At 35.2% G+C, this 22,978-nt stretch overlaps 1 protein-coding gene across 2 annotated transcripts in view; it reads left to right on the plus strand.

The window, feature by feature from the left end:
• SGCZ (sarcoglycan zeta) overlaps positions 1 to 22,978 on the plus strand; it is a 241,443-nt gene that overhangs the window by 102,914 nt on the left and 115,551 nt on the right. For both annotated transcript variants that reach the window (XM_032999155.2, XM_032999156.2), the window contains one exon: positions 5,915 to 6,016. In XM_032999155.2, the coding sequence (XP_032855046.2) occupies positions 5,915 to 6,016 (102 nt within the window). The remainder of the gene's footprint in view (positions 1 to 5,914; positions 6,017 to 22,978) is intronic.

Below are 22,978 nucleotides of genomic sequence, written 5' to 3' on the forward strand. Positions count from 1 at the left end.
AGGTGTTTTCTCCACTTTCACATCTTTCACATAGTCGTATTACTCATAGATTTGCAGGCCTTTATAATATTAAAGATATGGATTTGATCAGTCTCATGCAAAGAGGTTTTATTTCATCTAGGCTGAGTGAATTGTAAGGTTGAGGTGCTGTCCTCCAGAAGAAATATTATTTCCAACTGAAATCATCCATCTGTAGCTTAAAGATCTTCCCAAGCCAGTATTGTGAATCCAGTCCTAGGTCCCCAGTTCGTGTCATGTATGGCACAGAGAGCTGGCTGTCATGCAGATTGCTAGCCTTGTTGTTGCACGCTTCTTATTTATCAGCAATTTGTATAGAATTCCTTATCTACTTGTTCCTTAGAATGCTATAGTGTTTAAATAATTGGGGGAGCAGGGTGGCAAGAGAAAAGAAAGCACAACACAGCACGTTTTATTATGTAGCAATATGTGTGGTCCAGGATTAGGTAGGATAGGTTGTAGTTTTAGCCAACCTTGTTGTTGAGTAGTATTCATTGTTCTATCATATGCTTTGATATATGTAGTTATCATAAAACATGCTGCTTTGACAGTTTATTGGGCAGAAATATGTACTATGTAAGTAATGTACTATGTAAGCACTATACCCTTGTAGAATTTTCTGCATACTGTCAAGAAAAAATCTTTTAAAAGATCATCCTCTCTTTTTAAAGACTGTGAATTAACTTCAGGCTTTCTTATATACTGTTTACAGGACCATCTGATACCATTAATCTCTGCCCATTTATATACAGGTCAAAGCTTCTGAATGTCAGTATTGGTTGTTTGACTCTCAGAACTTTTTTTTTTTTTTTTTAATATGCTCTGATTCAAAGTTATACACTCTATCAGAGATTTATAAGTATAGCTTGAGACTTCATTGACTTTAATGTAGTGTTCATATTCAGTAAAACTAATCCTAGACTGCTGCAGTTGTAAACCAAGCAACAGCATAAAATAAATGTTTAGTTTTCCTGTTTTAAGGTTTTAATAGCTGCTTGGTTGAATTTGTAGTGTTCATAACTGAAATGTATTGTAAACTAAGAATGTCATAAAATACTGATAGTGATGATTTTATTATTATTTTTTAATAATATCTGTAAAGTAGTATATTTATGGATATAAGGATGAGCGGTTGGTTTTTCTTAGTGTCATAAGTAGGGAAAAGAAAAAAATGGTAGGCACGGTCACTGCAACTTTATTTTATCTTCCTGTAGGGATAAAGGGGAAAGTTATACATGGAATAACAATCTGAGAATAATAACAATAAAAAATATTAAATAATCATAAAGAGGAAATAAAATGATGCAAAGACTATCACTCATCACCTACCACAGGCAGACTGATGCCCAGTCAGTCTCCAGGCAGTGGCCATCTTGAAAGACAATCCCCATTCTCTCCTCCACTTCTTCCTCTACCACCACTTTTTATTGCTGAGCATCATGTTACAGGTATGGAATATCCCTTTGGCCAGTTTTGGTCAGTTGTCTTGGCTGTGTCCCCTCCCAAATCCTTGCTCATCCCCACTCTACTTACTGGGGGGAAGAGCAGGGAAAATAGAGAAAGGCTTGACTCTGCAAGCACAAGTCAGCAATAGTCAAGGCATCGGTATGTTATGAGAACTGTTTTAGCCAAAAACACAAAGAGCACTATACAGACTTCTATGAAGAAAGATAACTCCATCCCAGCCAGTTCCAGTCTGTGAATTTAGCATTTGGTTATTGTAAGAAAGTACTGGAATAGTTCATTCAAGTGTATTTTTGGACTTGAATAAAATCAAATCACACCAAAATGCTAATCTAAGTATTCATTGCCTGGAAAGCCTGAAGTAATTTAGAGAGTTTATTTGGGAAATTAACAGATGGAATGTCTAAAATGAATTATACTAATAACATTACATCAAAACCATATCTACAGGGAGATGCAAGTATGTTTTAAGACAGAACTCTTGTGTGGTTCTGTTTTAAACTCTTTTATATTAATTTTCATCTTTCTGGGTGAGCCCCAAAGTTAAACTGATCTTAATGGTCATAAGTGCATTAAATGAACCAAGAAGACTGGACCTTCCTCTGATTAATCTTTTCAATCCTAATAACTTTTTAACCAAGTTATGTTACTTCTGAAAACCCTTGAATTTTTCTCTATAACAGCATAGTTCTAATTCAATGAAAAAAAAAAAACTTGTTATTCCAACCTCTTTTTAAATGGAATGGGGAGTTACTAATACAGAAATAGTACTGGGCAGTGATTCCTTGAATATGTCATAGTCTATGTTTGACTGTTTTCTTTAGTTTACTATTCAGTCTTCATACCAGTCATTACACTCTTCAGGAAGTTACTTTCTGGAAGATTATTGCATTTATCAAGCAATTAAGGTCACAGCACCATATTTCAGTTTTGTATCTTATAACACCATTTGTGGCTTACACTCCAGAATGCAGTGTCTGTCTTCTCGCATTGAATAATGTAATTTTACTGAAACTAGAGTGTTTCTGTCTGTCCCAGAGTCTGTCTGCATTCAAACTGTTGGGCTCTGGGAGGTGCATAGCTCACTGCTGAAGAACTGAAGAATAAGAGGTTAGAAACTTCACTCAGAAAAGGGGAAGCCCATATGGATGCAGTAGGCACTATTGTCACTTTGTTTCTGAGACTCTGGCAGTTTAAACTTGCTTTGCAAATTAACTTCCCACTGCTGAAAGTAAACAGGGAAAATATGATAAGTACCAAAAATTAGTGAACAAATTAATTTCCGTGCTTCAGTTCCCTTTCAGTAACATAAGAAGAGTATCACTTGACATAAAGCTACTGAAAGTGTTTTGAAAATTAATGAATAGTTCTGAAGAACTGTGTAACTTCAGTAATATACACTTATCAGAACAGAACCCAAGAGAAAAACTGACAGTATTGTCTTCAAAGCAGGGTTTTAAAAGAGTACAATAAATGCGGAGCAAAGAAAATAATGAGGTGAAAGCAAAATAGTAGCTGCCAATTAAGAGCAGTGCCAACCTTCTGTGGAATTAGCTGGGATTCAAGAGGGTAAATATTACGTGTAATTCTAGACTTTATCAAACACATACATGCAAGATGGAACAGATGAAATTTTCCTAGGCAAGCTTAATTTCAGCATTTCCAGTTTTCTGGAAATTTGACTTTGTATTTTTTCACTTTTTTTTTTTCTTTTTTTTTTTTTTTTCCCCTCAATTACAAACATTCCACAGAAGCAGATAAACAACATACTGAATTTGCCTTTCAGTTAGAAAATGTGTTATATCTAAATCAATAAATCAGTACTTAGTTCTTGTTGAGTATTTATTCACTGCCAAAAATATAACATGGTTGTTGCCTTTTCTCAGGTTATTCTTTCCAATTATGATTTTATATGCTATTACTTTAACATATATAGAAAAATAGGATTGCTGAAATTGAGAATTAATGGGTATTAATGCAGATTGCACATTCTAAAGAAAAGTCTGATAATGTTTTTATCTTACTTTACAAAAATAAGCACCACTGTCTCATATTGCAGTCTTTGTTAGAAAATCGACAAACTCCTGAGTTTTTATATGTGCAATGATTTGTATAGACATTTCATATATTGATTTAAGAAAAATATAACATCACTTCTTCAAGAAACATTATTTGATAATTCAGCTGTAATAGTGTACTGGGTTTGGCTGGGATAGAGTTAATTTTCTTCACGGGAGCTGGTAGGGGTCCATGTTTTGGATTTCTGCTGGAAACAGTGTTGATAACATGGGGATGTTTAGTTATTGCTGAGCAGTGCTCACCCAGAGCCAAGGCCTTTGCTGCTCCTCACCCCACCCCACCAGCGAGTGGGCTGGGGGGGCACAAGAAGTTGGGACAGGACACAGCTGGGACAGCTGACCCCCACTGACCCAGGGGATATTCCATAACATATAACGCTGAGGGAAGAAGGAAGGAGGGGGGATGTTCAGAGTGGTGGTGTTTGTCTTCTCACATAACCATTATGCATGATGGAGCCCATCTCTCCTGGGGATGGCAGAGCACATTCCTGCCTGTGGGGAGTGGGGAATTAATTCCTTGTTCTGCTTTGCTGGTGTGCGCGGCTTTTGCTTTAACTATTAAACTGTCTTTATCTCAACCCACGAGTTTTCTCACTTTTATCCTTCAGATTCTCTCCCCCATCCCACTGCAGGGGTCAGTGAGCGAGTGGCTGTGTGAGGCTCAGTTGCTGGCTGGGGTTAAACCATGACACATAGTTTGAATACAAATAGCACTTTTTCTAACAAAAAGACAGTTCTTGGCTTTATGTGATCAGTTACAAGTTTTGCTAAACATTATTCGGACTATTATAGTCTGTAAATTTCTCTTGGTGCCATATTATTTTAACATGTATATTCTATATTATAGGTAGCCTTAGCAGTAACTTTTGTTATTCCATATTTTCTCTGCTTTGGAAAGGAGTTATATTTATTTTCTGACTCTGGTGGTTTCTGGTTTTGTAGTCACAGGCATCTAGGCTTCTAGTCCTATAGCTGACATGTGAAGGCATGATTCCCAACGGCATGTTCTTTGCAAATCTGTCATGGTGTGGAAAGCTATCTATCACTATATCCTTGTCATGTTTGGGAAATGATACCAGCTGAATTACATTGTATAAAATGTAATTCTTTTAGTTGTCGTAAAGAATTAACATTTTCACAGTCTTGCTTCAGATGTGGATGCAGTGGTGTCAATCTAATATCTGCCATAGTGGCATCATTGTTTATTTTTAGAAAGGGAATAGCTATAGCAGTATAGTGGCTACACTATCTTTAGATAAGTGTGATGTTTAATTCAGTGTCATCTCCTAGCTTCAGCTATAGCAGTTGGGGGCACCATTACTGGCTGTTTACGACTGCCCAGCAAGCGAAGGTTACTTGTTTCACAATTCAGCCAAGAGAGCAGAAATGCAAGTTCTCACTGTTCTGCTACACTAGAGTCAGAAATGGCTTCAAAACATTTAATCAGCAAATAGCTTAAATTTGCTAACTTTTCACTTAAATGGACTAAGTTAAATTCCACTGGCTGTACAGGGAAGAATTATCTTCTGTCAGGAATATAGTAACAAGCATCCAGGGATAAAAAGTCTTGAATTTCTATCAGTGTGCAAAATGATCCTGTCTCTTAAGTATCAAGCAGGTTTCATTGTTTTTCCTGTAAGAAAACAGCTGAAGCCTTATTAAGCCACTTTGCTGTGCTTATGTTTTATTGAACGCTGATTCATTTGCTTTGATAGTTTCATCCAGACTTTCAGGATAGCCCCTTTTCTATTTCTATTCAGATAAACTAAAACAAACAAACAAAAATTACCCTCAGCATTTTTGAAGTACTTTTCACCAGCAGCATGCTCTTAGTGATGAGCAACTACTAATAAAAAAACCTTTTTCTTTCTCCCTATAGGATTTTTTTCTATGTATTTTACTTGATGGGAAAAGCAAAAACAGTTGATTCAAGACATAACAATGGCATATTTTTTTCTAATATTTCGCTACATAAAAATAATAGATTGCTTTACCAAATGTGTAGATATTTTTAAGGATAGTTAACTGTTTGAGTTACAGTCGTAATTGAAGATCTACCTTCACCTCCACAGTAAAGGAGTATTTATGGTCTACATTTCTACCCTTGCATTAGGTGCAGCCAAGGAATAATGTATGCAGTTCACCATCAGGCTGCACAGTAAATACCTAGATCCTAGGTGAAGCTTAGCATATAAATCCCCCCATCTAGCTCCTGTCCAAGATCATCAGGAGATCTGGGTGTAGTGGGACAGCACTCATTATTTTTAGGTATTAGGCCAGCTATTGTGTTCTATTTAGCTTGTTCTGGATAAGTTTATTTCCTAAAGTGAATATATATATATTATTGATTGTAGGATGGAATGGGAAATTTGAGAGTCACTAAAAAAGGAATACGGCTTGAAGGAATATCTGAATTTCTACTTCCACTATACGTGAAAGAAATCGATTCCCGAAAGGTAGGTGGATTTCATCTTTTTTTCTTAATTTACAGCTAATGTAAATTAATCTCATCAGTCTCAAACTACAAAGTTTAATTCTTACACCTCCTAAGTTATCAATCAGTAGAGGTTTGCTTTGAGAATACCTGAACAGTGAAAGCTTCCTTCATGTCAAAATTGATACTTTTTTTTTTTTTTTTTCTGAAATCTTGCTTGCCTCTTAAGAGAAATGTCTTATTGCAAATAAAAGAGGATCAAAGCATTCCTCATTATGTACAGGCAATCTTGCTAAACTGCATAATGTCTATAGGATTTAATTTTTCAAAGCAAACAATTTTTAATGTCACTTAAATGTAATTGCTTTATCATATAGCAGCAGGTTGTTACAGAGGAAAAAAGAAAATCAAGATACTATTTATTCATAAATTCGGTGTAGCTCATTTTAACTCATTCATTTTGATTCAGTCATACTGTTTATATTAATACCATCAATGAATTAAAAAAATAATTTTGAAATACTGGAAATCTCTTAAGTACTTTTTACCATGCAAGTGATGACCTATGATCAGAGAGGAATGTTTTCAGTCAATCATCTGCAAAGAATTTTAATATGCATACTGCAAAATTTGACAGAAATTAAAAGTTTGTTTACTTTAAATGTCTCCGTGGAAAATTCTATCTGTTGAAATCTGTCTCCAATGTATATATAAAAAAAGTCTCTAGTACATTCATAAATGATAACATGACAGTTTACCATTTCTCTTAATTAGTTCAGTCTTGTGTTAATAAATGTGTAAAGTAGTCTCTGTCCTATTTTTCTGTAAAGCTAAGATTTTTCAACGTCTAACAGAGTAGCAATATTGTCCTAGATAATAAAAAGTTCTGTAATATTTAACTATATTCCCCAACAATGCTGAATTGTAATCACTTTACTGAACAGATATCTTTTACTTTACAACTCACCATACATACAATTTGTTACAAAATCTTGTTTATGTTTCTTTTATAATAGTAGCTAAAAATGTTAATAACTATCTAAGATGAACCTATAATCAAACATTTGGTAATTAACTATTTCTAAGTAAACACAAATATGATAGCTTTCATATTGATCAGAATTTTAAAGGGGGGGGAAATAACGCAACAGTCAATGCATATGTACATAAATGACCATTTAAGTACCAAACACTGCTACCAAGAGTAAATCAATAAGGCCAGATTCTGCCTTCTAAAATTGAAAAGACATCTAAAAAAGGGAACTTAGTGGGTATATTTTTTCCTATAACACCTTGCCATGAAAAGGTGTGAGCACCCCTGAAGTAGTTTCTGTAATCTTCTAATATTTAAATCAACTAGAATACTTTGTCTTTTATCTACATCTAAATATTTCAAGGGTTCTGTTAGACCTTAATACCTAGTACAACAAATCCATTTAAAATCATGCCTAAATCACGAACCTCTTTAGTATGAATATTCCAGTATGTAGACTTTATGAAATTGTTGTAAAATTTCCAGGCTGTATAATCTTTCAGGGAGAATACTTTTTCTTAGAGGTTGCAGAATATTAGTCATGGTTTGTGCATTTTTCCTAGTTCCTTTCTGAAGGTGGATGGTTTCTATTTTTTTTCCATGTCCTATTACTGTGTGAGTTATGATCTGGGATATTTGCTTGCACAAGGGTTCATATTGCAGAACATAGGTTCTATTAAATTAAACATAGAAACTTTTGTTTCAAGTGAGAGTAATGAGACTCAAGTAGGGTCCTAATTTCATTCGGAGATGCTAACAAATCTCAGAAAAAAATGCAAACAAATGTAACTACTGTAAAGGAACAGGATGCAAAGTCAACCAATAACCTAACACAAGGTCACACTAATCCCGTGAAACTCATGAAAAACAGATAGACCTGTCAGTAAGTGCCCTCAAACCAGCAGAAGAGAAGAGATAGAGTTGGACATTAGTTGGACAAAGTATTTCAACTAAAATATTTTTGGTGTTACAGGTCTACTTATATCTATTAACATTAAACCACTTGTTACCTAGATAAAAATGTGGTACGTATATAGACTTGAGTCTCATCTTGCTGTGCTTGTGAATTAGGTTCATGTTTCAGTCTTTTGCCAAATTGCTCTGTAGTTGTTCTAAAGTTCCAGTAACTTGTGTATGCAAATGTGAATGTCATGAGGGAATGATGAAAAAACCCTCTGGAGCTGTGTTAAGCTTCACGGCTTAATGTCCTTGCATGATGTTTCCCCAGGCGTGTGGCATCTTCATGTGACAGTAGCTGTTTTGTCACTTACAGAATTGACCTCAGTGCCATAGATTTCTAAACGTGAGCCAGGTTTTCTGAGCTCTCATTATAGTCAATAGAGACCTAGTCAATACAGACTGGATTCTAAAGAGCTCTCCTGCTTCCCAGCCATTAGTGTTTACGTTGGCTGATACAGAGGAGAATGCTTTTCTCTGCCTCTTCCATGGAAGCAATAATGATTTATGTTTGATGTATATGAGAGTTAAAATATACCCTGGAATCGAAAAGTCATTTGAAGCTGATGTCTTTGCAGTCCTTTATATGCGTATGTTACTTATTTATTTTCTAAAAGGAGAGTTTGCTCTTAAAGCAAATTTACTCATTCCCCTCTGAAAGAACACAGACATTAAAGTGATGTCATTCAATTAACTCTTGACTTGTAATATATTGATAATAACAAATTGTGAAATGAGTGTATTTCCTCTGCACTGGTGACATGATTTGTAGAATGGCCTCTGGGGGATCTTCTTGTAGGGCACTCAGCCATGCAGGTCAGGGCGTCACTGCTTCCCCATCACTCAGCACAGAGCAGAGTTAGGTGGGAAGACCCGTGGTAGTCGCAGCAGGGTCCAGCAGCAGGTGTGCTATATTATGGCCAAGAGGCATGAGTAGAGTTCTTACACGTATGTGGGAGTGATCTTTTGGTTAGCTAGGTCTGGAGCTGGTAAACAAGTTCATTGATAGCACAGGATTTGCCTCTGATTCTAACAGTGAACTACTGATAACAGTCCCGGGTAGTCTGCTGAGTAGCTAGGCTGAATTGAGCTCTCTGCTGTTGTAATTTAAATGTGAAGGGTGACTGGGTTTCTAGTGTAAAGTTCACATACGCTTACAGATGCTGAAATCACCACTTTTGCCTGCAGCATATCTGGATCCCCAGATGAGATCATTTATATAAGGCTAAATGCATAATTTAAACTGCCTTTATCAGAGGACTTGTATTGAACTTTGTATATAGGTCAAAAAAATTGCCTTTTATCTTGTGATTGATTCATTAAAACCCTGAATATTAAAAGCAAATGCTAAAATAGTTGGAGTTAAATCAGTTGGAGAACAAGTATGCATGAATTCTTAAAAACAAAACAAAACTTCTAGTGATATTTTCTCCTGCCAGTACACAAATACCTATCAAAAATTATTAATGAAAAATCCATGACTTGGATAAACTGAATATTCATTCCTGTTTTGTCTGCAGAAGTTGTATAAATGAGAAGGCTGCTCAGAGGGTGCTGTTTCTCTAACCTTGTTCCTGTTGCTTTGCCCTTTCTACTGCTCAGTTAGTGGTGGCCACAGAACCACATGTTCTTACCAAAACCTCATGTTTACACAGAAAAGGTACTTCTGTATTTTCATCAGATGACTTAACTACATGTCAGAATTTGAACTGATACATCAGAACCTGAGCAAATCAAGAGCTCATTTGATCCTGAATTGACACCTTGATATCCCTGAAACAAGGGTACACATACTCTATGAATTGAATTTTACTGAGAATTTAATTTTGACTATGGCTGGTCTAGTTGTATACTTTTTATTGAATTACTAATCTGAAACCAGTATACTTAATCTAAACATTGTTATATTTTCCATGTTTATATCATTTACATTGATATGATGTAAAGAAACAATGCAAACTACATTATTCGTAGTGTACCATTAATGAGATGTATGAAATCAAATAAGTCATAATGCAATAATCCGAATTATTACAATATTTCAATTTTTCTGAATGAAACTTCCTTATCATCCTACTACTATATCTATTATACTACATATGTGAATGGAAACAATCAAGGTAGTTGTTGTGGTTTGGGCCTGATCGGCAGCCAACCCCCGCAGCTAAACACCCTCCCTTCCCCCTCCCCACCTGGGAATGGGGAAGGGGATTAGAGGGGTGAAGGGAGACTTGCAGGCTGAGATAGGAACAGTTGAATAATGGCAATAAAATGAGAACAATGGCGATGATGGGGAAAAAAAAAAAAAAGAAATATATAAACAGGCAATGTACAGCGTAATTGCTCACCACCCGCTGACCAATACCCAGCCCGTTCCCGGCCGGCGACCCCGAGATACCAAGATCCCGCAATTGCAATCCCGAAAGCGAGAGAGAACCTTTCCAACCACCCCTCCTCTATATAGTGAGCATGGCGTTCCATGATATGGAATATTTCACTGGCCAGTTAGGGTCAGGTGCTGTGGCCGTGCTCCCTCCCTGCTCCCTGTGCCCTTGCGCACGGGCAGAACATGAGGAGTTGGAGAGTCCTTGAAGTCTCGGTAGCAGCTGAAAACATCAGTGTGCTATCAGCATTCTTCCCATACCAAACCCAAAGCTAAATCCAAAACACAGCACTCATCTAGTCCCTGAAAAGGAATATTAACTCTATTTCAGCCCAAACCAAGACAGTAGTTTTATTAGTTTGTTAAATAACAATAAAATCAGTTCATGGTGTTTTCTTGAGAATATTTTCTTGGCTTTATTGATCTTTTTCATTCACACATACAGTACTGAAAGGTTGAAGGAAATAAAGTTTTGTCTTTGTTTAATTGTTTCTATTTCGTATAAAATAAGTAACTCATTGTCCCTTAAACTAGGGGGGATTACTTTGTTTATTTCTGTACAATTAAGAAGATTAAAAATGTATTCTCTGAACTTAGAGCGCATGTGTTTTCCAGAGATATCCTTAGAGAACACAAAATTTAATGATTTAGTTAAAAGTAACTAGAAAAATGTCTAGAAACCAAGAAGCACTGAATAAATCCAAACTTCTAACTGAACACAAGAAACTGAAAATTCTCTGTATATCTTGTATTTTTAAATATGTGATTGTGTGAGAACTAAGAAATTGTAGGTAGATTTCAAAGCAGAATTTCTTTCAGGTATTCCTTCTCTCCAGATTTTCATTCTGGAGACTTAATAACCTTAAAAATATTTAGAGTTTTATTTTACTCTCTTTTATTTCCAAATCCGAATCAATCTTGACTAAAACAATTCTACAATATATGTCTTCACTGTGTCTCTAAATGTGTATAGTCATCAACATAGGATTAACCTTTGTCAAGCCCAGTGAGCACATTGCACACATTTTGTTTTGTGTTTGGGCCCTAGATGACTTTGTGAGAACATTCTTTTTCTGAGAATGCCTTTGAGCTTCTCTCTCCAATAGGGTTATAAAGAAGCAGTATAGGAGATCACATCAAAAGCCTTTCTGAAGTTGAGGAAGGACATCCACTGCTTGTGACCATTGAGAAAGTCTTCTCATTATACAAGCACCAAATCAGGTGCTGCTTGCCCTTACTAAACCCATGCTCATTTTATCCTAATTGCCTTCTTTTCCTTCATCTACTTTGCAGTGATTTTCAGGAGGGATCCCTCCATAATCTTCCTAGGAACTGAAGTGAAACTGACTGGGCTGTAGCTTCCAAGGTTTTCCCTTCTTTCTAAATGTTCATAATCTCCTGTAAGGTCCTGCAAGTATGTCATAGTTTTTGACTTTGGGGTTGGGGAGGAGGAACTTGCTTCCCCACCCTCTCCTGAAACACATTCTTCTAAAAGTTCAAGGCCAAGTTGTTTGATATATCCACTTTCTTTTCTGCTCTGTAAAATGCCCCATTGCCATGCAGTAAAGGTAGTTCGAAAGACCTGCAGTCCTACCAGTACTGAAATATAGAGGTATCAGAGAAACTCTAATTGGGGGTTCTCATTTCTTACCTCTTTTTACTATCAAAAAAATCACAAAGGCACCTAGAAATCTGACACCTTTATTGCTCAGTGTGAAATGCAATGCTTTTTCTGCAGCTACATGTCACAGTCCCCTCAGACAAAATCTGAAATGCTCCCCAGTTCATTTCAGCCTTGCTCTTGGGATCATTCGCTTGTCACTGAGAATAAAGTCATTATTATGGCATAAAAGGACTCCTTAAGTTATTTTGGCTCTCAACATGATGTAGTTCCAATGTACTGAAAGCCCAGTGTCACTTTATTGGCTATGAACAAGATATAAGGTTTTCCTAATCACAAGCTTTGCCAAGGGACAAGTTATTCTTATATTTGTTGGTGGTCTCTGTAGGGACTGCCACTCTGAAATTGAGTTGGCTGTGCTTGCTTTTCACTGACAGCTGATAAGAATTTCATGATTCATGATTTTGTCCTTGATTTGCTATACTTCACTGAAACCTGTCTGGGGGTCATCCAGTTGAATAACTCTATCCTTTGAACACATCATTTTTTCATGTCAGCCTGTACTCCTCTTATTATTACTGTGACTTGTTGTTCAGTCAAGGAGGATCTCTGCTTTTTATACAGAAAATTCTGAGTTAATATTACCCAAGCCTTTTACTTTGGTTGATTACAGCTCATGAATAAAGTCGTGAGTGGCCTATATCCACCCGATTTTATACCAGCCTGAGGAACCAAATTTGATTTGGGAACACTTCTTCAGAAGGATGTGAGAAAGTTAATGAAGCAGCAACTGTTTTTCTGGGGTTTGTTGTTGTTTTCAGTATCGATTGCATTTCCAGTTTTCTAAGTATTTCATTCATGTAATACATGTGTGTTCCATTGGGGCAAATTTCAACAAAACCGTGTGATATTTCAGTTTGATGTTCATCGTTTCTTGTGTCCGATCCTAATACTTGTTCAAAGTGAGTTTGAGTTGAGCTGTTTTAACTGTATGGGCATCATAAGCTGAGGAATGACATTTTTTTTAACCTGAATAAAATGATATATTTGCAATTTACAGAGGCTAAGCAATTACTTAAAGTAATCACATATATTTAAAATGAAGAAAAATTGTTACTAATATTTCTATAGAAAATCCGATTCAAAGCAGGAATGTAAAAGCAGATGACTTGCAAGATACTTTAAAAGGAAAAAAATCTTTGTCTTCCTTTATCTCTTCATGCAGGAATTTACTCATGTTTCTTCAGGGAGAACAACATTTGTCCTTTGCATCCCATTTTATAAAGTTAAGGTAGACCTTAATTTTTGCTCCTTTGCAGAAACCTTAGAACTATGGATGCATAGATAAAACTGAGGCGGGGAAAAATGGGAGTTCTTGGGGGAGAAAATATCCATGTAAGCCATTAAGCACAAATAAAGTACATAACATAATTTTATCTCCCCCAAATTAATGCTAGTCTTTTAGCCCTGGCTTGAGGGCTGCTGAGATAATTTGAAATGTATTTCTTACCAGTTGGGCTATGCAATGTCCACACTTGTAGGCCTTTGGTAGGCAGGGACAAATTTTCCTGAAAAACATTATAAACAGTGTGTTTGTTAAATTAGAAGCAGGTCTACTTCTGTCATGGTTTAGGCCTGGTTGGTAGCCAACCACAATGCAGCAGCTAATTACCCTCCCTTCCCCCTCCCCACCTGGGAATGGGGGAGGGGATTAGAGGGGTGAAGGGAGACTCGCAGGCTGAGATAGGAACAGTTTAATAATGGCAATAAAACGAAAACAATAATGATGATGGGGGGAAAACAAAAAGAAATATATAAACAGGCAATGTACAGCGTAATTGCTCACCACCCGCTAACCAATACCCAGCCCGTTCCCGGCCGGCGACCCCGAGATACCAAGATCCCGCAATTGCAATCCCGAAAGCGAGAGAGAACCTTTCCAACCGCCCCTCCTCTCTATAGTGAGCATGACGTTCCATGATATGGAATATTTCACTGGCCAGTTAGGGTCAGGTGCTGTGGCCGTGCTCCCTCCCTGCTCCCTGTGCCCTGGCGCACGGGCAGGACATGGGGAGTCGGAGAGTCCTTGAAGTCTCAGTAGCAGCTGAAAACACCAGTGTGCTATCAGCATTCTTCTCATACCAAACCCAAAGCTAAATCCAAAACACAGCACTCATCTAGTCCCTGAAAAGGAATATTAACTCTATTTCAGCCCAAACTAAGACAACTTCATATCCATAGACTCAATGGATTAACAGCAAAGAATGTTCATGTAATAAAATTATACATCTAAGACAGTTGGGAGTTGTCAGCGTGGATTTCTGAAGGAGAGATCAGGTCTGACCAACCTGACAGCCACCTATAACAAAGTGTCTAGCTTGATGGATAAGGACAGCTAATATTGCTAATCTTGCCTTTAGCAAGGCTTTTGACTGTCTCCCATCACATACTCTTGGACAAAATTAAGATGTACACATTAAAAAGACAGTGAGGTGAGCTGAAAACTGTCTAAATTGCTTGGGTCAAAGGGTTGTGACCACTGGCATGAAGCTCAGCTGGAAGCCAATCACTAGTGCTGTACCCAAGGGGTCAGTACGGAGGCGAACGTTATTTAGTTTCTTCATTAATGACCTAGACCTGCACAGTGCACTCTCAGCAAGTTTGAATATTACACAATACTAGAAGGAGGAGTGTACAAATAAGTAATTTCTAGAAGCAAAAGGTAACAAAAAAAATAATGAAGGCATTGCAGTTTTAACTGTTCAGAGTTTTAATTATTTCCAATTCATTAATAATAACACTCTTTTTTATTTTCCTATTTCATATCGGATGAATTTCAAAGGTATCAGGGATAATAATCAAATCAGAACTTCAAAGATAACACTTTGAAAATTAATATAAGAAAGATTCTGAAGGTATTAATTCTGGTGTCCTAAAGTTTGAATGTGTAATTTACAGAAATGCATGTTGACTTTCAAAATCAGTTTTATTCATTAGATACAGAAAAATGTATTTCTTATCTTGAAATGAAGCAGAATTATTAGAGTCCTCTTTACTTGGCCAGCTTTGCTTTCAGTATACTTTGTGTTTTGTATGACATTTCTCACTTTAAAAAACTTTTGTAATAAAATTATATAAAGTAGGTAAACCATTCATAATCTGCAAAAAAAAAAAAATACCAATAAAGTTCAAACTCAAAATCTGCTTATTACTGTAAAGGAGATGTGGGTGGTCAAATAGAAGTTCTGAAGCAATTTTTTCTGTTAATGTCATCTGCTGGAAAATTCTAGAAGCTTACTTTTGGAGTGGGATGAGACAGTTTAGAAAAAATAATTCTTCTACCTATTTATTTAATTTGTCAGACCTGTATTGTATTAGAGTGAGGGCTGGGGTTTTTTTCCTATTATTTTTCTCAACATTTCTGTATTCTATCAGGAACAAAAAAATATAAGCAAGGAAGGAGCATTCTAACTGGTGAGAAACACCATATATTTTTGGGACACTGCACACAGTTTGGTGTATTATGTGATAATATAGAAAATTAGTAAATAGTCCAAAGTTTAAGATGAAAAAAAATAATAATGAATCTTACCTTGACTATGTGGAGTGAAATTCACAGGATAAGCTATAGTGTAATCATCACATCTGTTTTGGATAACCCCTGATTAGGACACAATTACTCTCTTAAAAGGACAAATCACTTGTTCTTTTGCAGCTTCTGATAGCTGACTACCACAAGCAAATATCATAAGGATTACATTTGAAATACTGTCCATCTGTTTGAAATGAGCTTTGTATTTCTTGCTATTCAATAAGAACCAAGTTAGATTTTACTGCTTCATAATCAACCATATTCATTCATTTTTCATATTTTTATGTATGAACACACCTATATAACTTGGATATTTATGCACAACACTTTACAATTACTGGTTAGTCTTAAGAACTGGAGCCTTTTACTCCAGATAGCAAGCATGCTTTTTGAGTTTATACTATACAGCCTTTGTTGTCATAAGAAATATGTCATGCTATAAACCTTTAGTTTCAGAAACAACTTGTCGCCGGCAATGAAATTTTCTGCTTTGAAAATGCTTTTACAGAGTATTTTTTGTTTATTTTTTGCTATTCTCTGAAGGAGTTTCCCATCCATCTAGTACTGTGACTTAAACTTCAATTTCCTTTACATAGTTCTGAAATCCCTCCCTCCCTGACTTCAAAATTTCATTTTTTTGTGCTGCCAGATCAATTTCTCTGGAAACCTGCTGAACTTCTATCAGTTTTAGGAAACAATGTGGCTGCAACATTACCTGTAATGAGGAGGTGTCACTTTAAAATAAGGTAGAGAACATAGATACAAGTGCTACAAGCATTTTAATAAAGTAGTACATATTCCTAAAATATTTGTAGGCACAATAAGTAACTTATTTTAGAATAAAAACTTTCATTTTCCTTTTTGCTTTTTTAGGCAGTGCAAGAAACATATCAGTTGTATTATTTGTTTATAGATCTTCAATATGTGGTTAATTCAGTCTCTCCATAAAAAAAGTCAGGTGGAGTAAACATTCTCTTTTTTAGAAGCAAAAGGAATACCACATTTCATCACTTTACGGCTTATGCTCATGATTCTTTGTTAACATTGTTACTCCAAAGCACTTTCAAATTTATTATTTGAAGGAACAAAATGGAAGCATTGACTATTTGAGGACCATGTTTTGACACTGGCCTGCATCCAAGAGTGATAAGTAACACTAACATTAGTTGAAAGCCTTGCTGACTTGAAGAGCATCCTCATGAAATAATTGCACAAAGGCAAACAATTTATATTCTTTTTGTTACCAAGTGTATGATCAATTACTTCATTTGAACTCATTTTATTAAAATATATTAAAATTTCAATTAAAAAATTACCTGAAAATTGTAACTTCTCATCTCTAACAAGTAACCTTAAATACCATGCATTCTACAGAAAAAATCAAAATTAGATTGGAGTTTTATCAAATTCATGTATTCTATGCTTTCTTCCTGTTTCTAACTTTGGATCTAATTATGCTGTCCATAACACTGTGTTATATTCTCAAGTGTAATTTCCCATGGGTTTTGTAGATAAACATTTAAATTTTTCATATTCCATTTTTTCCATGGAACATTTCTATGAAATGTGAAACATTATTTTCGCATTAAGAATCTTCTCCTTTAATGTGAAGCTAAGGAAATGAGAAACTGACAGAAGACGGTAAAAGTTTATTTATCAAACCTTTTGTTTGTGATATCACATACTCTGCTGATTTGCAGGTGTCTAAAAAGTTAAAACGTACCCATTTGTTACATCATAAGATATTATCAAAAACTGTTTCAAAAAACCTCTGTGGTCTGCCTGAAAGTTTCCAGAGCTTTCTCTACCCAAGGTTCTGTCCCAATTAAATTCCAGTTAATATGTTTATGGGTTATCTCCTTTTACCAAATTAATACATGATGTAAAGTAGTTCTTCAGGTGAATCAAACAGCCAGTGTCTCTTGTGTTCTTGAAAAAATACTTCCTACATTTTTTTTAAATGGCGGCTAAGTTGATTTATCTTTTTTTTGTTGTTGTTATTGTTGTATCTCTTCTTTCTTATATCTATACAATGCCACCTGCCTAACATCTTGAAAAAACAGCATTCCGTGTAATCCTCTTTGTATAAACCTTGGGCCTACATCTGCTCTAGAAATGTGAGCATAGTGTTCTCTATATTATTTTCTAAAACTCAGCTGTTGCAGCAATATGCACTCTAGCCTGTAGACACAGGAACTGTTTCTGGATTCAGTTAGACTTTAAAAGTTCAGTGTTGATCAGACTCTGATGATCTGCTATGAGGTGGTTTGGCTTTCTTTTTTTTTAAAAAAAAACTTAGAATTAAACTTCATGAAATTTACCACCTTAAAAACTAACTGTCTAAGTTTTTCAATGATAAATCTCCAATCTATATAAAAAACTTATACTAAAAAAGAAAACCTTAAAACAGTAAACTAGTGCATTGCTGTGCAATGTATTATTTGTGTCTAATAGACACAAACTAAGGGTAAGATTTTTTTTTTAGAAATTCAGTTGGAAATAAACACTGGCAAGAACTTCAAACTATAGATGCTGGAATTCATGAGTGGGATTGGGATAAAGAAAACTTACAAGGGAAGCAGACATCTTATAATGGAAGCAGCTGAAAAAGTTAGCATCCTGTACTGGAATTGGTAATTATGGTTTCAGCATTATGATTGTACAACAACAGCTGGGGATTTACAGTAAAGTTAGCTCTTGGACTTCAGCCAGAGGCTTATTTGTATCTTTAGCTGAATTCAAATCAGTTGTTCTGCAAAGAAAGTAACTGTAGTTCACAAAGTTTGTTAATTTAGGGTGGCAATCTGTCATGCACAATTCTGCACTAGCTACTATAGTATATACTCTTGTTGAAGTCTATGCAAGTGTAAGTGGCAATTGCAGTAGCATGGCTGTAGGTTGGTGATGGTGAATTTTCTTTTGGTCTGGAGCCTGAGTAATTTTTAAAAATACAGTTATTGTATATAGTTCTCAGTAAAAGTGAAATCTGTGTTGATACTAAACTTGGCACTCCAACAGAGATTTACAGGAAAGATGACACAATCATTTTTAGTAGAAAGGAAAATTGAAGTTTAGACTGAGTATAGAACGGCTGGAAAGATAATGCTATTTTCTTGCTAGACCAATATATAAATACAAGGTTTGGGCAAAGTTTATTTTTTTGTTTCTGGGTTTCTCCATTGGTATCCACCAGATCAGAATCTTTCTATAAATCTGTGGTCTCTCCTTCTGAGTAAACTGAGTAACTACAAAATTGCAGAAGGAAAGTGCTTCATACTTCATGATGTTATTTTAATAATGTGTAGGCATTTTGGGATGTCAGTTAACTTTCCTGACAAGCTGAGAGAGATGTTGGCACAGAAAATGCAGAAAGTGGATCAGCTTTTTGCAGGAGCAACTACTGTACATTCTACAAGCAGAAAATTTAAAAAAAAAAAAAAAAAAACAAAAATATTGAAAACATTATTTTAAGTATTTAGATCTGGGATACTACAGTGTGTTCTTACAAGATGCAGATGCTGCTTCTCTTATAAAATACATTCCACTAGCATGGAGTAGTTTTTTGAAACACTGTGGTTCATATTGAATAGTATACTAATTTTTGGAGTAGCTTCACTGATTGTTCAGCGTGAATAAGGGCAGTATAATTTTGTTCTTAGGAAAGCAAGGAAAATTATATGTTAGCATATGAATTGGTATAACTCCTATACTACATATATATGTGTTGGGATTACCTGAAAGCAGCTGATGTAAGAATGAATTGGTGCTTGTTTATCTTCTATTTAATTGTGATGATTGAATACTAGAGAAAAAATCAGTTAAGCATATGGAAAACAGCGGTATGTTGAGGAAAAAAAGACAGTGTTTATACTTAGCTGTGTCACTTACTGTCCCTATATCCCCAAAGTTTTTCTCCCATTAGTTGAAAAACAATAACTTGAAATGCTTCAGAAGTTTTCACAGCCAAAACACTGAAAACTGATGTGAATATCTGCAATATTGTCAGTAGAGTATGCAAGAGCCATGTTTATACTTTATTCTTAGCATTTTAAGACATGTATCAATTTCTCTTCACAGAGTCAGAGGAGCATTAAGAAGACTGTTCTTAACTACAAATAGAGTTGGTGTTAGGATTTCTGTATTTCTGGCTATTTGTTCTGTACCTTTCTAAGGTTTGAAGTTGCTTATTGGTCTGTTTTTTTATCTGTGGATTTCAGCAATTTGGTGTAATTGCCAATCAAAATATTGGAAGAGGCACCTGGTGAGCATGGCACAGATGCTTTATGTGTGAATTCGAGTATAAATCAGCATCTGATGAGGCATTCTACAAAGAATGCATTGTTTCATGTGAGTATTTCTGTAACAGTAACAGGCATAAATCTATTTTTGACCTTGATTTTAGCACTCAAAAGATGGTATCTATGTACATCCATATTACTTAATCTCTCCACCCACTTTTCAGTTCAGGGACTGTGTATTTTGCATGTCTCTGTCTCTTAGTGTTGTGAGAACCAGGTGGGCACCACCCAACTCCTTATCTCCCATTTATCTCAGTTTCTACATAGAAACCACCTAAGGACATAGACTACAGATATCTGGTATACATGACAGTTGAGCCAGGATCACAAGGTGTGCTGCATAATTAAAAAGAAGTTGCAGATGCACCCAGCGTAACATAGTCTTGCTGCTAAATTCTCTTCCATTGAATGAAACAAAGTTCAAACTCAGAACACAGCAAGTAGAGTAAATAAACATAAACCAAGCCTTAACTGTGGATGAGTCCAAGGTAGAATCAAACACATGCTTCAGCTTTAGCTTGAAGACACCCTCCTGCCTAGGCAAGAGTCCAAAGCCCTTCAGTTCTCCTAAAGTAATGAAATTATCCTTTATGAGGTACATAGAGACACTTTGTTCAGACCATCTGAGATTACCAATTTCTTCTATGTGAATTTCTGTGTGAAATGATGAGACACATGTAATTATACATGTGGGACAAATTCCACTTTATGTACAAAACGTTTGCTGTTGCATCAGTTGTTCCTTGAAGCAAACTACTCTTAGATCAAATAACTAAAAATATTAGGCATATGAATGTTTTCCTTAATTGTATGAAGGTCAATAGACACTTTTATCATTATTTTGATGTTCTGCAGATTTGTGATTTTTAATAATTTTGCTATAGTAATTTAATAATAATTTTAAAATTAAAACAAATATTTATTTATTTATTTATTTGTAATAGACCAATTTAATACTTGTTCTTGAAGATAAATCACAGGTGAATGACTCACTTCCCAGTAGCTGAGTATAGTCTCTCAGAATTTAATTTTTCAGTCCTTTTCAATTGTGATTCTAGCTCTTTAAAATAGAATCTCCTCTGATCCATATCATCACATTTAGCATTGCAGTTTTCATCAAGAGTGTGCTTTTGAAGTGCCTCTCCTGATCCTTTCCAAATAATGTTCTTTGGTACACATTATAGCATTGTCTTGCTGCATGCAAACTGGATTCCTTTTCTGCAAAACTAAACTGGAATATGCTAAATTATAGCCTCAAAAAACGTAAATAGTATTAATGTTAGGTCCTCAGCACCACAAGTTTCATTGTAAAAGACTGTTCTAATTGGATCATGTTGTTGTAGGTATAACCAATTTCTCACTTCTACTAATCAAGCTATTCCCCTTCTTTTGCTTTCCTTCCTTAAAATGAAGACAAGGTCCCTGCTAGTTTGTTAGCCAGACTGGATCTTAAGCAGAAGGCTTAATTAATGTCTTCGGCTGTGATCTGGAAAATACATTCTCACAGACACTTTGGTTAGATGTCTATTATTAAAGTAAAACTGATAAATCTCTAAAGACTGAAATTTCCAAACCATAAGTATAACTGAAAATTCATTATCCTGAGAATAAACAAGAAGCCTTCTTCTTGTTTAGTTTTGACCTCTAAAAGTTCATTAATTTCTTTAAGCTCTTAATTATCTCAGACTTTGAATATATATTCTTCTTGCTTGTAATCCTATTTTGCTTGTCCTGTACAGATAAGAAACTATTTTAAGTAAGTTTCACTGGGCAGGGAATCTCTATAGAATTAGAATCCACAGTTCTCCATATGCGTATATAGTTTTTGACAAATTTCCACAGAAATACCTTTCCTTTGCAGTTCAGGTTCTCCTTGCTAAAGATTTTAATCATTTTTTGTATGTTTTCTTTTTTTATTCAGCCTCTTTTGAATCTTCAGGTGTCTAGTATATGTTTAAGAAACAAGTTTTAGAATTTATTTTACAAATCACTTTAATGTCTCAGAATCACAATGTCTTAAGAATTATTTTTTTTATTATTTTCACTGTACTCATGAAATAACTCTTTTGATTCTTTTTAATTTTTGGTGGTGAATCCTCTTTTTTGATGGACATATTGGCCTTATTTGAGCAATTACTTTTTATTTTACATAGCTCCTCCTAAACAGTACGTCTTACATATGCTATATGTGCTTACTTATGTGTGCTAGGCGTCTATCTTAGCAATCTTTAAACAATCTTCTTTCAGTATCTTGGAAGAATCTTTGGTGATTCAATGTTTTGCTACTTTGCTTTGTTTCTTATCAAACAGAAATTACATTCTGAACTGCATGTGATTTTGTCATAAATTGTGAATAAAAATGTGTTAAGAAAATATAAATCATTATTGTACAAAGCTGGGAAACTCAATGAGTATCTGCCTAACCTTTTGTATGTTTTGGTCTTCCACCTTAATGCAAGAATTAAGAATAAAGTTGGTAAAACACTTTGAAAGTAAACAAATTCACCTTACTTAGGCTGAGATAAGCCTTTAAAGATAAAATATCATTCCAAAGAATAACTTGCCCCTCAGTGCCTTCATGTTTCATACCCCTTTTGAAACCAAATGGTACCATTGCTAAGAGATATATGAATGCTTAGAATGTAGACATTTATTATCTTTATACCATTTGGTTTTGTACTATGATGGGTACAAAGGTTAGCAGAAGCAGAACCAGGATCATTTTATTTCTAAAGGTCAATAGCTTTTCCCAGACAAAATGGCCTCTGCACCTCAATTTCTTATCTGCAAAACAGGGCTAATAGCACTTTCCTATCTCACACAAGTTTATATGACTAGATACTTTAAAAGATTGTGTATGCTGTTAGACAATGTAAGCAAATAAAAACATCAGGGCATGGTGGTCCATAGAATACAGAAGTATTGTATTTGTATGGAGTATTCTATATTGAGTGTACTGAGATTTCCATTAATGTTCAGTGCCTTCACTTACTATTCAAATCATTATTTTGTTTCCTGTCTTGAAGATCAAGCTTATAGGCAGCATTCTAAGTTCATCCTTCTCTTATAATTTATTTCTTGTGTGTTTTGAGACTGATGA

This window comes from Tyto alba, unplaced genomic scaffold, assembly GCF_018691265.1.
Source record: "Tyto alba isolate M040663 unplaced genomic scaffold, T.alba_DEE_v4.0 Super-Scaffold_6, whole genome shotgun sequence".
Classification (NCBI taxonomy): Eukaryota; Metazoa; Chordata; class Aves; order Strigiformes; family Tytonidae; genus Tyto; species Tyto alba.